Source organism: Rhipicephalus sanguineus, chromosome 2 (genome assembly GCF_013339695.2).
Source record: "Rhipicephalus sanguineus isolate Rsan-2018 chromosome 2, BIME_Rsan_1.4, whole genome shotgun sequence".
Lineage (NCBI taxonomy): Eukaryota > Metazoa > Arthropoda > Arachnida > Ixodida > Ixodidae > Rhipicephalus > Rhipicephalus sanguineus.
In genome coordinates this window covers 196,365,030-196,381,550 of record NC_051177.1, presented here as the reverse complement: position 1 = coordinate 196,381,550, position 16,521 = coordinate 196,365,030, and the positions used below count along the sequence as shown (strand labels likewise).

Below are 16,521 nucleotides of genomic sequence, written 5' to 3'. Positions count from 1 at the left end.
CAGAAAGGTGTGGAGCTCACTCACACTCACTCATGAAATATATTTTGCCCTTGGAGCTCACTCGGACTCAGACTCACGAAAATTTTGCTCAACCGGACTCACTCGGACTCAGACTCACTGAAAATTTTTTCAGCCGGACTCACTCGGACTCAAACTCACGAAATTATTACTCACCCGGACTCACTCAGACTCAGCCTCACAGCTCGATCTGAGTCTGAGTGAGTCTGAGTGAGTCGACTCATGAGTGAGTTTGCCGACCTATGGTCTCCACCCAATACATGTATCTCATTCTTGCGAGAGTGGGTTCATAGAACACTGGAACTTGCACCTCAGCCACAGGTGTAAAGGCAGCTTCACTTTTCATACATGCTGAATGCATTTGGGGCAGAAAAAAAGAAAGAAAAAGAACATTAACCCTTTGAGGGTTTTTGTCGTCTAAGTACGGTGGTGGTTTTCCGTCCCGCAAGGTCTTAGCCATACGGGAATGGTTTCAACCCTCCATTTGAAATTTTCGCGTCATAATGACGATGCAGGCTCACTGGGTGGTGGTGCCACCTCCTAGGACTTACAAGAAGCGTTTGAAATTTGATTGTGCTACCTTCTTTCAGATATAAAAAGAGCTGAATTCTAGCTTCAGCGTGGTCTGCGGCAACACCCTTTCGCGATTTTTGATTTCGCCACTTGATCGCTATGAAGGTGCGCAAAACTCGATTTTTATTTTTATCTGCACTTCCTTGCAGGGGTGGCAGAGGTTGATTTCCATTTTTATTGGTGCTACTCTTAGCTTGTTTATCACCGACGCTCACGAGGTATTCTTGCTCTCCTTGTTTACCGCGTTTCCTTCAAGTTCTTCAGATGCACGACAAAGTGGTGATATGGCCAAAAGCGCTGCCCATTCTCTTGACACCGATAGCGATGACCCTTCCGACTGATTTTGCTCCATTCACTGGGTCTGAATCGGAAGACAGTTTTTGTTCAGGAGAGGACAGCTCATCCTCGGACAATGAACGGCATTCAACCAGTTCTACCCCCGACCTGACACCAAAATACTGTTCCTGATTTTTTTTTTACAATTTCATCCCTGACTTTACACATTTTGTGCATTCAAAATCCACAATAAAGTAATTTGACCACTTGGGAAAGTTTTTTTTAAAAAAAATTCTACCCTCAAAGGGTTAAGACATTTGGCAGTGCCAGTGCCTCGTGAATTATTTTTTTTTGTCATGATGTAGTGCCCATCGCATTTAATTGGGAACCCGAGCAGTACATGAGGAGATGAAACCAAGTTCTGCATTTTGGCTTTTCCTGTGGGCAAAGTGGTCAAAATAAACCACCAGGCATAAAAGAACAGTGTCTTTGTGGACCTCCGTGCCTGCTCTGAATGCCATTTGGGCTACAACCTGGTGCTGTGACATACACTATGCGTTGCTCAACACACATGCACAAAGTTCACTTGGGCAGAAAAACACTATCTGGCAAATGGTCAGGCAAAAGCACAGAGGCCCAACAAATCTTCAAAGAAGGGATGACAGCAATGCTCAGGACAGCAAAAAAACAAGAAACACACTCGAGCTTTTTCAACCAGAAACGTATTTACATGCCGTATGTACATTTACACTGCAGTGCGTATGTCTTCGTGTACATGTGTATATAGACGTTCTTGCTTTCAGGCCAGCCATCCCTTAAACGCTCCTTTGCAGAGCAATCCGAGGGAGACCAAAACACACTCAATGGGCTCTTAGTTTCCATAAATGCACCAATGCCAACAAGCAGCAAACAGTGATGAGCCACGTTCATAATTCACACAACCCCGAAGACAAGCCCTGCACACAAATTATTCTGGCTAGCCATAGCCTCCTGGTACTACCACATCAAAGCCAACACCCGAGGAAAAAACAGCATTCTGTTCTCAACTCTCGCAAACTTAACACAGTATACCGGGATGTGCATTTTTTAACCTTATGGAATTATGACAACTCCATTGTGATATCCAGTGTCTGTTTCGTAAGTTATAGATCAACTTTGCAACAAACACTGAACATGCACAGTTTATGCTGGCACTATAATCGTCATGTCGCTATGATACCAACACTCATATGTATGTCTTGAAGTGTTTATGATACATGGGCCACAATGTTTCAAAACCTTAATAAACTTTTGTTAGTATTTCCAAAATAAGGAGGTCATTGCAGGATTGACAATTACGAGGGTGGTCTGAAAAGTTCTCGGCCTCAATAACAATCACGCGAGCGAGAACTTGTAGCACTCATGTGCACGCTCATACAAGTCTCTGCAAGTCTCAGATGAAACGCCATCTAGTGCCGATTAGCAGTTTGGCTTTGACAGTCGATCACAGTGGGTGTAGTGTGAAGCACCGGAAGGCATGGAGAAGCTTGATTACCGTGCGGTGATAAAGTTCTTTGTAAAAGAAGGTTTATCTCCGAATGAAATTCACCAAAGGTTTGTTAAAGTTTACAAGCAAGATTCACCTTCATACTCCACAGTCAAGAAATGGGCTGCTGAGTTTAAGCGGGGGAGGGAGAGCATTGAAGATGACCCGCGCGATGGGCGCCCAAAAAGTGCAACCACTCCTGAATTGATTGACCGTGTGAACGATATGGTTTTGGAAGACAGGGGAGTGAAGTTACGTGAAATTGCCGAGGCTGTTGGCATCTCAGTGGAACGTGTATGTCACATTTTGCATAACGAACTACACATGAACAAGCTCTGTGCACGATGGGTGCCGCGCATCCTTACTCCTGAGCAAAAACGCAACCGCATGACAATGTCACAGCGTGCTTTGGAGCTGTATAACAAAAATTCAGCGGACTTTTTGCGCAGATTTATAACAATGGATGAAACTTGGATTCACCATACACACAGGAATCGAAACAACAATCAAAGCAGTGGACTGAAGCCGGGTCCTCTGCACCAAAGAAAGCCAAGTCAGTTCCCTCCGCAGGAAAGGTGATGGCCTCTGTTTTTTGGGACGCTAAAGGCATTATGCTTGTGGATTATCTTGAAAAGGCTAAAACAATAACTGGGGAGTATTATTCTGACCTTTTGACTCATTTGAATCGGAAAATTCGTGAGCAAAGACCAGGTTTGCAGAAAAAGAAAATCATCTTTCATCAGGACAATGCACCAGTGCACAAAGGACATCTTGCAATGGCTGAATTTCACGATTTGAAGTACGAATTGTTGGAGCACCCACCCTATTCTCCTGACTTGGCCCCGTCGGACCACCACCTGTTCCCAAAACTCAAAATCTCTCTTGGTGGGCAACGTTTTTCATCAAATAAAGAGCGATATGCTGCTATGGATGAGTACTTTTCAGGACTTCCACAAAGTCATTTTAAGGACGGAATCCTGGCTCTGGAATATCGATGGACCAAGCGTGTAGAGTTGAGAGGAGACTATGTTGAAAAATAAAAATAATTTTGAAGGTCCAAAATGCTTTTTTTCTACATCAGGCCGAGAACTTTTCAGACCACCCTCGTAGAAGGGCTACATAGCTGAACAGTGAATCATGCAATTTTACAGGAGGATTCTGCGCTTCTCGCTGCAATGTTGTTTACCACTGCACTCTGTAAATATGTATGGAACGACAAAGCAACGGCTAACTTTGCTTGCTTCATTTCTCCAAAACATTTAATAGGCAGCAAAGCCAGTCACATCAGTGGCTTTCCTTCTCTGGAGACGAAGGGTGCATCAAAAAATGGTTTTTCGTTAATCTAGACAACTCGGACCACTGTCTTTACCTAGCACATTACTGAATGACATAAACGTAAATTCCATCCTGACTGCGCCATTTAAGTAGAACCAAAGCAGCATGCAGTAAATCCTTTTTTGGTCACAATAAAATGTGTGACTTAAATGCATAGCTTTTCAAACAACAAAGATACGGAATAAGATATGCAAAAATAATGTGGACAGCACACAATTAGCAAATGCTACTAATCTGACCCATTCATAAGATGTGTATACATACACAAACTTCAGAATGTCTCGACAACGTGACTGCCTCTAGCCTTTTTTGTGTGTGTGCATTTTGTCATCTTTTATGCTTGTTATTTTTTATCTGCTGATATGCGTGCATACGTCCACGATCAAACCTCAATGGTACATAAAGAAAACAGACCTAAAGAAGTAAATCTAGTACGTTTTTCACCGCTATCAGTCTAATTGCCTATATAGCCAATATGGAATGTAAAAGAGTTATTTTGGTCTGCTATTGAGGTTCAAGTGCGTTTTGCAATTGTGCAAAATAAACACTCACTAAACAAGCCTCCTTTCTGTGTTTTCCACATTTCTGGCATTCCGAAAGTGGTGGTTTTCAACCCACAGAATCAACCGTTCAACAAGAAAAAAAAAGCATTTCTGACTGCCAGTTTAAGCTTACTCCCCTACAAATGACACTGCACGTTCTTGCCCTTAATTGCTGCTGCACGATACTGAAGCAATCGCGAAAGTTATTCACTGCAAAAAATAATGAACCTCATTTACCAAACTGGCACAGTGCGAGCTCAGCAAAATCAACTATATCAGCCAAATTCCATGGTGACACTGTGGGACAAAAGGCATACATTAAATGGCAGGTGTTGCTACACAAAATAGTGCAGCACTGCTAGGGTTGTGTCGTCAGGGTTGTGTGGGGTGATGAACATAGCTGATGCAAGTTCCTCAATAACAGAAGCGCACGCTGTAACAGCTTCACTTTCACAATTATGCACGTCTGCAGGAGCTTCACAAACAACTTGACGCACACAGCACTCTCAAGGCAGTGTTCCAAAAAAACTGCCTCTCACTTCTGACGCCACTCTACTACACTTTTAATACAAGAATTTCTTATCAATGTTCAACTGTAACAAAACTTTGCTTCAAGTTTGCACGGATTTCTGCAGCCCGTGGTTATATTGGCAAAGATGCTTCAGCTGGGATTTCAACCAGAACAAGCAGAATTTTCCCATGGTTGGTACATTCACTTTATCTGCTTTGACAAATTTAAAAGACACACAATAACGAAGGACTGCAAAGCTTTTCCAAAACAAACATAATTTGCCGAAGCACTGTGGTTATGCGCCACAATTGCGTGTCTTCCGATTATACGTACACTGTGCAATTGTGAAAGCGATATTACATAGGAAGTGCCTCACGAATTGGGTATTCATATTTACAAACAAGAGTCATGTGGTTCACTTTTATGAAGCAGTATGAGAGACACGAATAACTGAAGGAGAACAATATCCTGTTCTCTTGCCCGTGGCTAAAACAGTTACATTGTGAGCAGCAAGTACAAATTCTGTGTTGAAATGCCCTGCTTCTCCCAAATCAGCCTCTAGTGTTTTAAAGGAGTCCTGACACAGAAATTTTCGCCCCGCGTTTTTTTGCTGCAATGTGTTGCTGGGGGCCTGTTAGCCATAACGCGGCACATCGTTTACTGCAGCGCGCGACAGATAATTAATTACAAGCTCCTCATTACCGACACAGCCTCAGTTTCGGTTTGACAGAGCTCCAAAAACGATGAGCCGCCGGGTGCAACTATCACCACCTAGCGAGTGAAACACTCGGTCACGTGAGCACACAGAACACTGACGCATTTCCCGCGGTCTGTCGTCGTCGGGCTCATCGTCGTCTGATGGCGATGATTTTCTGGCGGCGGGGATGGAAGAAATTTTCGACGTGGCGAATCACTTCAGGTTTGACCCGCTGGTGAGGAGCGATTCGTCGGGAAGTGCGTCAAAACAGAAATGGCGGCTACGTCATCATAACTTGTACCGGCTGCAACGGTTAAGTAGGGGAAGTAGGGGGCTCACCTCGGGTCACCTCCGAGGGTGTCAATGCACTAGGTGCGGCCTATAATGCTGGATCGCGCTCGCGAACTTCGAAATTCACATAAAATACCTTCCAAGCTTTATTCGCTGTCTATATTTTGCAGATAGTACACGCACGTACACAGGAATCAATCCAGCAGGCTATCTCGGCCGCGAAATTTTGTGTCAGTACCCCTTTAGCTTCTACAAGAAATGGAAGAAGACTTTTGCGGCCAACAAGGCTGCTTGGAAGAGGCGAGCTGTCAGTTGGCGGAAGTGTCGCCTCACTGGCCAAGAAATGCCACAGAGTTTCGCATTATGCTTTTCAATACTTGTGACTAGCAAAAGGAGTCAATATGTGATGACTGGAGCACTCTTTGGTTTTTTTTTTTCCTCAAATGCGCGAGGTGTTGTCACGGCATCCTTGCACATAACAAATGTGCTCCAGCTGCAATAAATGCAACTTACCGCCTTGAAGTGGCAATTCACATTACAGCTTTCAACAACTGGCCCGAAACCACATTAGGGCAGCATATCACATTATAGCAGCTACACATTCAAACGGAGGCTCTGAAACACCATCATCTGCCCATTTTCCATGCTGAAGCTTACGATTGTGTGCCATTTCTGTTAAATTGGGAAGAGAGAAGCTGAGTTCTATCAATACAAAAATAATACTATATAAAATTACGTAATGTATTAGCTATACGTTTCTTTCCAATAAGACCCTTAAAGTCAAATAATATTTTCGTCAATGTGTTTTCCTGTCAAGGTTAAGTTATTATGTTCATACACAAACTAAAACTACTGTTCAGATGCATGTGGGCTGATACTGACAGTGTTGGCTAGTACAGAGTACACGAATGTAAGATTATGGTTAAGGCTTAAAGTGGCAGCTGGGTTTGTCGATTTCGTTGCACAAAGGTGTCTTTCGCATCACGAGGTTACGAGTGCAGCTTCTACACAGGCATGGCCTTTTCCACAAGGTGTCATCCTGTTCGCAAAAAAATATAATTTTGCACTTGCAAGTTCACACATGCAGCAAATGCATCATCAGCAAGAAAGTGCTGAACTCCTCCGCAAGTTCACGCATGCAGTGGGATGACAAATTCATTGCAACGCGAATTATCAGGCATGTCCCCGTTGTAAGCACAACCTATGTTCGTCAAAAGGCGAGGTTTTCTTTGACATTGTTTTTATCTAAGCTGATTAAATGGGCCTCTAACAAAAATAACTTAGTATTCTACTCGGTGCCCACAAATGTAAAAATTGCAGCTGCTGCAGTTTGTGCATGTAAAATGGAAGCGTGTTTGCATCCACAAAAATGTTTAGAGTAAAAAAATTCATTGCAAAGTCACAACATGTGAAACAATACTTCAAACTTGATTCAGAAACATTTGTTATTTTTGTGCAGATTTTTCTTTAAATTTTGCAGCTTATATATATTTTAAATGCCGATTTCAAGTATGCAGTCATTTTTCTAGTATAACATGTAGTTTTTAAAATACCAGACATTTCATACATCTTGTTAGGAGCAACTTTTTTTTCTAAACTGTGAGAGTTACAAAGCAAGTCAACATACCACAACAATCTAGAAAGAAAACTGTATGCAGTGAAACGAAACAAGATGCCCTAAGCCCATTTGAACAAAGTAATCATATGTTGAACTGGAATTATGCTTCAAAATGTTCAACATACACTTACTTTCATTTAAATAGGCTTAGCACATCTATTTATTGTTTTACTGCACACAGTTTTCATTCTGCATTATTGTATCATGTTGACTGGTTAATAGAATTTGAAATCTTAGCAGAAAAAGTAAAGTCTTGCTCTAAACACAAAACATGAAATGGTTGATACACGTTTCTTTGCAACACGTTACAATTGACTGTTTATAAATGCGTGAAATTTACATAATTTGATGCCTAAGTGCTGGAGAACAAATTGAACGCAAGCCGAACTGTTAGAACAAATTACAGTGTATTTTACAGATAGAACAGTAGCGTGGTCTAGTTGGTGATTTGGAATAGACATATTTGCATGGTGTGAAATTAACGAGGACAGATGAAAGGGCACAACATCGGCGCTGACTTCAACTAAACACATGAAATCCTAGAAGCTAATCCAATGCAACAGCTGGGCAACCTCTGTGTAAGCATGCCTTCTGTTGCCCTTACCAGAAAGGAGATTGCTTATGTGGCTGCGAACGCAATAGGTTGTGCGTTTGTGCTGATGTTATCATGTGTATATATCTCTAGTGTTTTTGCTAATAAAATTTAGTTGAAGTCAGCGCTGGTGTTGTGTCCTTTCATCTGTCCTTGTTCATTTAGCGCTGCGCAAATATGTATTTTGCAGCAATTAATTGTAATAAAGTAAATTGTCTAGCTATCATACAGTCAGCCTTGCTACATATCTTCATAAACAGATTTCAATGACCCATTCAAATTACATGCCACTGTTATCTGCTGGCAGCGAGCATTCCTAAAAAGATAAAAAAAGTATTTTGAAATTCCTACTGAAACGCTCCACGTCCAACGTCTTATTAAATACGGTACTGTTTTCACCAAAGCGATCATAAGTGTAGTAAAATACTTCAACCAGAAGTGATAGGAACTTTAGGGAACAAGAATGCTTAATTTACCATTAGCACAGTGTTTGCGCTATCTTCCTTGCCGATATTGCGCAGAAATGGCAAAAGTGAGTCGAGTCTTCAAGTGAGAACACCGTGTCGCAAAGAGATATAAAAAACTACATTTTGTATTAGAAAGAAAAGTTGACTGTTTGAAATCAGCACATAAAAGTGCAAGGCTGTGAATGTTTCATAAAAATCTACTCAGGAATTTTAAGAAGTATGTTTTTAAAGTGGGTGCTCCCTTACAATCCAAACATGTCCTCTCAAAGAATTTTCCATTCCATTACAAAGTTAATACTTGACAGTGCGGTCACTTTGGTTTGTTGCATGTAGGGGGTCAACAACATTTAGGGGAAATATTAGTTCAGTGCAACATAACTAGTACTACACTTCATTTGCTTCACAAGGGAAAGGTGCATATGACACCTAATAACGATGATGATAGGTGAAATAGTCTCTTGAATTTTGTGTTAGACATAAGTCGACATGACCTCTTGACTACTACTGAGGCGTCTCTTTTAAATGTGGCCTTTAAGTATGGCCGTGTTTATGTTAAGAAGCCACTGCAGCTGTTGAACTTAATGAGAAATGTATGACATGGCATTTAGGCATACGTGAAAACCTAGAAAGCTTGGAGAGTTCCCATTTCAAGCAGCACACAGAATGAAATTCTAAGATGCGGACCACGACTTTTGCACCGTTTCTCAGGTGTTACCAAACATCTGCCTCACTATGTATGTGGAGTAGACTACTGTACTGATCTAATCCTGTCCTGCAATATCCAAAGCAGATGCCCTGATAAGAAAGAAACTTAGGCGATCAGGAAGCCGCTGCCTCAAGTACGTACGGTGCGAGCTTTGTTCTGTGCAGCGAGTGCACGGACCACAATGATGCTGTTCTAGCTTCTGCAATAGGTTCTACAGCTGCCATGTTTCCTCCATGCACCCTTGTACATCGTTCGCTAAAAAAAATGCGCTTTGTTCAAAGCATGCTGACAAGACAGAACAATATGTTGGGCAATACGCTGTGCTCACATTTGATGAAACAAGCAGCGCGATATGGTTACATTTTAATACATCTTGATGCTCGTAATCTCGTATAAAACAAAGACCCATACTACAACTAGGATCACAGCCTGTCCTTGTTACAAAAAGACAAAAAATGTGAACCCCTTCCACAGCGCTCTTCACTCATCTGAGTACACGTGGCCAGAGGTTAGGTACGGGTAACAAAAAAAATCTCACTTGGCTATACGCACACTCTTTGAGCTTTCAGGATGCCCAGTGGTTGGGCTGATTACTGTAATTGTTGCATTATCGATCAACCATTCTCGGTAATGCTGCCTTAGCTTTTGCGTGATGCAATGTCCATCACCATGCTACAAAATTGAAGTGCTCCAGATCACCAAAACACTGTCAGCTCCATGCCAGATTCAGCTTCTGTGGTTGGTCACTGCTTCAAAGCAATGAAAAGCACTGCTTAAATGCTTTTGGTGCACATTTGCATGTTAACAGCGGCGGAACACTGAAAATTCCTTACTCACACATCATGCACCTACTGCACCAAATGCGTTTTGTTGTGTTATAAAAATTCTGAGCTTATCAACAAGATTCTGCCCATCCTTCCAATTATGGTTGATCAACAATACAGCCCTCAATCTTTGTGTAAAGATGGTAGGATCCAAACTCCCTATATAAATACTGAAACATTTTTCGTACTTTTGTACCCTCTACACTATATTATATAGAAGAAAATGCACTGGTACTCTAGAAACTTCACAGAACAAGATTATTTTTACTGTAAATTTTTCTCAAGTACCGATCAAAGTCAATTCAGCACTGGCTGCGAAATACAGCTGCAACAAATGCTGCACACTCAAGTATTCAATGTAGAGGAATGTATACAGCACACACATCTGATCCCAGCCTTTTTACATGCATCCAGTTAAAAAAGCACGAAATCAAAACCATCAGTGAATGGGATATCATTTCAACACAACACAAAACAAAAACCCAAACAGTTAACAACTAAAAAACTATATTGTTGAGCACTTACCCTAGATTCCCGCTCTTTTCTTTCAATGTGGCACACGCAGCACATTCATGCTTCAGTCCCCAAACTCACAGTTACAACCACAAAGCCATTAGCCTGTTACGCTCACTAGTGGCAATGAAAAGAAGACGCATTAAGGAAGGATACTTCCATAACAAATTCCATAGAAGGAACAGTATAACAATAAAAGTGATTCAATGCAACAGGAACAACAACTGATATCTAAAAAGGAGGCCAAACACAGAAACAGCAGTCACAACAAGATATTAAACCTTTTGAAAACGGAAAAAAAAAAGTGTAAGAAGTTGCAAGAAAGCCAGTTCTTGTTTTGTGTGAAAAATGATTCTGGTGGTAACATCAAGCAATATTATGTGAACAATTTCTGTCAGATTGATGAAGCTTACAAGAAGAAAAAGAAATTTACATTGTAATGGGAGTTGGCTTCACTGCGCACAAGCGACCTCGCCACTGTCACCCGAGGCCATTTCAAAGCCACTCGTAGTCGAAGGAACTGAACTCTGCGAATCACCACCATTTTGTTTGCTTCTTCCTACACGTGAGAAGCTCGTACCAGAAAGGATGCCATTTCGAAATAGACGGCTAACAACAAAACAATAAGTCTTTGCTCTCAACGTTGCTCTTCACCAGCTCCTCGCGATATCTCATGTGATATAGAAACAAGCAAAAAAAAAAAACACGTGCGCCCTCTAGAAGTGTAGAGGATCCCCCCCAAAGCCCAAAAATGTTTTCATGCCAATGTGAAAAACACAGCAGCAATGGATGAGGTGACGTGTCATCTGTCTTTTTGCAAACATGCACTTGATCAACTCAGCTCATCTTTTGTCCTTAAATAATTCATCAGGAAACCATGGTGGCTGCAAATGCAAGGCTCGCTTTTACAAGGTTACAGTGAAAAACATTGCTCCAGATAAAAATCTTGCCAGCCACTCATAAGCCAAGCTCAACAGCTCCCATAAAACAAAAGCATAACATCAAAGAGCAAAAAAACAAACAAAAAGAAAACCAGTAAAATAAGCGCTGTCGCCACCACGAGCTCATTTACTGGCAGTAGTGGCAAGATGCAACAAGAGCTGTGTTTCTGTATAGCATGCAGAGATCAAATTTTCAGTTGTGGTTTTTACTTGTGTAAGAATGCCACACAGGCTGCAAGGGTGACAAGCAACTCGTAGAGGTTGTGCAGAAGTCCACAAAAGTATAGCCCTCCTCAAAATGTGACTTCCTTTTTTTTTTTTAGTTTTCATTTTTCGTTTATGGCCTGTCATAACCCTGAACTATCAAAGCTAATACATCCAAAGTGAAAAAAGCGCTTGTCTATGTTGTCTTGACTTTGGACGTGTTAGGTTTGTGCATATTGTGCATACTGTGGATTTAGAAGCAGAAGATAGTGTGCAATAAAGGACAATTGGATTAATGCATGAAACTTATCTCTAACTGACTTCTTTGGGTGGCAGTGCTTGATCAAGCGACAAAGTGCCACGGTGATGTGCACTGACGCAGTGTAGCCATGCAGTACCCTTCATTCAACCACCCTGTGAACGCATCGAACAAACAAGAAAATAAAGCACAAAGGAAGGTCTTGCCATCCGCAGGTTGGCCTTGCACGTCTGCCTATCACTGCACAACCAATCACAGTGGTCCCTGAGAGGAAGTGAAATGCTGTCAGTAACACGTTGCAGGCAAGCTGCAAATGCAGAGAGAGCATGTGCATGAGATGGATGCTGAAAATGCTTCTTAGGTGATACATAAAAGGCAGGCTTTTCTTTTTGTCCCTGAATTTAATGCAGCTTGGTGTCGTTTCTGTTCCGTAGGTGTAAGAGAACACTTTATTTTTTTTTAAATTTTCTTTTCAATTTATATATATATACAAGGTCTGTTGAGAAAGCTTGCAAGCTTCCACATTTAAGCTGCGTGCAATAACCCAGGAGTTACAAAACTTGTTCCCTTTCAGACACATATTAGTCGAGTAAATTGAGAGGAATTTTTCAGCGCTGAGTGGTGGCCATCTTTCAACGCTGTACTAAAAGTTTTACTAGCTCCAGCTGGGTTTCGTGCATGACTCATACAAAAAGTTCACACCCAATGAATCTTAGACACCTTGAAGGTCTCCGCTAATGCATTTCACTTTCCAATTAAATATGGGCTTCCTATATATTAGCACCTACTGCATTTTCTCGATCAAGTCTTTTGCTAAGAGCCCACTTCAACTTCATGCATCTTATAATGCAGAGTGAGAGTTTCGCACAGAATTCCACAAGAATCTGCTGCTTCTCAAACCTCATCTTTCAGCCCCACAAAAAACAGAAAGCAGTAGGCAATTTGCTGACAGTAGTATCCAGGCTCAACATTTGTATGAGAGGGGCCCACATTCAATTTGCCACTTAAAGGAGTCACGAACCACCTTTCCAAGTAATCATCGAATGACCTTGAAGTTTACTGCTCCAGGAATAGTGTGCGAAAAAATTTCTGGAATCCGTCAAGAACGAGCGGAGTTACAGAGATTTGTCGCACGCTTTGAGCGCTTTCTCTCTTCTCTCGTCCCTAAGGAGTGTGCTGGAAGCTACACAGGGAGGGATGGCACGAGGAAAAGAAGTTACGTCGGCACACATCACGACCTTGAGCATGCATGATGAAATGTGACTGCTCTCTTCTGTTGCAATTCCTGTGAGCGAGTGTGGCTCACTACTGTAATGCTAGCAGACTATGGAGCACAGCACCGGCACGTGGTGCCACCTCGTGGCAAGAAGCGCATCCGATCCCAACGGCGCTCTCGGTTTATGCCAGCCCCCAGCCAATGGGAGCAATCTGCTGCATGACGACATACAACAGGCGCTGGTAGCTAAAAAGAGAGTGAGGGCAGACCTCTGTATGAATAGAGCAGGCTTGAGAAAGTTGCGACTTTGCGATTCGCTTATAAATGCTCCTTTCCACGCACTGACCGGAAGATTTGGCCGAGCTATTGAGAGCAGCACCTGCTTTCCACAGGATGTGCTTTCTCACCAAGCCCGAGAGGTGGTTCGTGACGCCTTTAAGAAATTACTTTCACAATATTTTTCCATGCCGACCTTATACACGGAGAGATGCCATATACAGCTTTTCTGAGATATGCAGCTGTATTTATGTCACTTTTGGAAGAAAAACAGAAAGACAGCCGCCGACATTTTGATGCAAGTCGATGATGCAACGTACAGTTTCGAGACTTTGGTCGCTGAAACTTAACTCAGATGAAGGAACACTCACAAAAGGAACTTTCACATTACATCAATCAATATCATTGTCTCTGTACATGGCTTATTCCTCAAAAGCTCAGCGCGTGGTCATAGAGCTCTGCATACCTCTTAACTGCCCGTCTGCCCAGTGAGCGAGCTGGTCACTGTTGCCAAGCTGCCTTTTGAAGTCAACTGGGTGTGAAAACCACGTGACCTTGCAATCTCAAATTCAAGACAAATTTTTCCTCAACTTCATTCGAATAGCTGCATATACTTCACGGACGTCATGACCTCCAGGATAAGCAGCTACAAATTTTGAGGGCTAATTTAACGAGTGTTTTGCGTTGGCAACAAAGCAGTCCTCATATGAAGCCACCAAATCACCCACTAATTCAGACGTGAGGTGGTGGAGACACATTTCTTAGGTGTTAGGCCCCAAAGAACACGTACTTTCTTTTGTTTTTTCCTTTAGTAGTAGGCACATGTCATGCTTTGCAATATTTTGATAACACTTTTAACTATAACTTCTGACTAGCATGTTACCCAGCTGCACCAATCAGAAGCGATTGAGAAACCCCCAGCAGGAGACTCCGGAATTTTTTTTTCTCTGCAAATCTGACAGTGAGTTGGCCAAAACAGTTCAAGAGCAAAGAAGACAAAAACAAGGTATTGACCAACAAACTTGCAAAGCTGCAACACACACGAAAGTGTGTAAACTTGGCTGAAGAGCTGCATGCCAAACAGCTCCTCACCTCTTCTGATCTGCCACTGTCACTAGACTTCACTACACAACTCCCTCATAAAACAAGTACTCTCAGCCGGTAGAAAGACGCGACACGTAGCTCGCGTAAGGCACTGGAAAAGCCAGTCTAAAAAAAGACAAACATGCGCAACAAAACTTAAATACAAATGGGGTGTAGCAAAAATATCTGGTACACTCTTTGCCCATCATTGGAGACCAACGAAAACACGCGAAGCCTCCATCGTGGCGAACAAACACACGTTGTGCGTGACAAGGGCGGGCAGCTCAGACAGGCAGTGGTGCACCGTGCCTGGCTACAAAATATCTCGCAAACCGGCCGGTTCGCAAAGTCAAGACCGTTCTTCACATCGGCCGAGGTAGGTCGCGTCGTGGGGGAATTCCGTCGGTGGGGGTGTGCACTTTGAACCCGGACGACCACTCCTAGGAAGGCGGCAGTTTCATGTCTATGAACTCGGCCTTGTGCCTCTTGTACATGTCCAGCCGCTCCAAGGCAAATCTAGGCAAGTGAAGCAGACTAATGCAGCATCTGTTTACACTCATCCTAAACATGTTAACGCGTAAATTTTAATCTCTCCAAAAAACTATAAGGGACGAAAATAAAGAGCGGGAGAAAAGGACACCTTTACCGTAGAGTTAATACAAGCTCTGGAGGAAAAGCTGCACTAAAAAAAAGCAGCGATTATGAGAGCGCCTGCACAATAAAACTTGTAATTGCTGCCATTTACAAACTTAACACAGTGATCCTTCGGGTCAGCTGCATGGACAACACTACACAAACACAGCTGAACGTGTAAAAACACAGCACACAGCTATGGCTGGCATAGGTTGGCCAATTAAAACTGAATTCTATAGTCTAGCAAGTGTTTTGGGAGCTGGCAGGCCTCCCAGCATTGCAACAGGGCGGTGACCTTACAGTCAGAGGGTCTTTTTGTCTGGTTGTGTCACCAGTGGTGCTTTTAAATCGAAAGTAGTGAAAACACAAGGTAAATCAATACAAGCCAAGCTTTTAAGTTGTAAAAGCTTCATTTGTGGTTTTCAGTAGGGGTGTGCGAATATTCGAAATTTCGAATATTTTTCGAATAGTGTTCGCTATTCAATTCGATTCGCACTGGAATTTTACTATTCGAACTATTCGAACTTCCCAAAAACAAATACAGTCAACGTCCGATTCAAAGTTACCCCTTCAGATTTTCAATATGATTCACCTCATCACACTCTCGTATTGCGGCAAAGCTGCCTTTCAAGCTCCGTTATGGTCGAATTTTGCCAAGACACAGTCAACGTCCAATTGGAAATGGTCCCTAGATTTTCAATATGCTTCACCTCATCACACCCCGGTATTGCGGCAAAGCTGCCTTTCAAGCGCCGTTACGGTCGAACTTTGCCAAGACACAGTCAACGCCCGATTGATGGTCCCTAGATTTTCAATATGCTTCACCTCATCACACCCCGGTATTGCGGCAAAGCTGCCTTTCACGCTCTGCTACGGTTGCAAATGTATTAACTCAAGAAAACGCTGGTTCCAACATGGAGACGAAAAATGTGGCAGAGGTGGGGGCTCAATTAATGCTGTTTTGGACCTGAAATTTAGGCATGAAGTCCGAAAAATCGGAAGCCGAAGCTTTTTAGCATCCAAAATTTCAGATGTTCTTATATATCGACGTCTACGAGGCAGATTTGGAACTCTGGACTTGAAGGGAGCACACCCTTGTCCGCCACATCAGTTGGGCTTCCACTTTAGTTGAAAGAGCAGGAAAGGCTGAGGAAATGGCATGTTTGCCTATCACGTGTAAAGTGTTGTCGGCAACACTTTGGTTGCACCAAATCATGTACATTAATACAATTCAGCCTCTACATTGCCTCATTCTTGATAAGACAACTATGAAACACCACCCCGCCAGTGCTTCATAACCTAGCGAAAAGAAACACTTTCATGTTGCTATCTCATAAGAGGAATCCTCTCTAACTATTTTTTTCTGCAATTTCGCTTCGAAGTATTCGAAAAATATTCTAGAAATATTCGAGAAATATTCA

General features: G+C 42.4%; 1 protein-coding gene across 2 annotated transcripts in view; it reads right to left on the bottom strand.

The window, feature by feature from the left end:
* Positions 1-4,192: 4,192 nt before the first annotated feature.
* The window catches only part of LOC119383960 (ethanolamine kinase 1), a 57,276-nt gene continuing 44,947 nt past the window's right edge, over positions 4,193-16,521 (bottom strand). Inside the window, exons 9-10 of one of the 2 annotated variants that reach the window (XR_007415213.1) lie at positions 6,022-14,983; positions 4,193-5,357 (exon numbers count right to left, since the gene is read on the bottom strand). Coding sequence is in view for 1 of the 2 variants with exons in the window: in XM_037652239.2 (XP_037508167.1) it covers positions 14,908-14,983 (76 nt within the window). In the remaining variant the exon portion in view is untranslated. Of the gene's footprint in view, positions 14,984-16,521 lie in introns of both variants that reach the window. The other variant, XM_037652239.2, reaches the window with a different exon arrangement.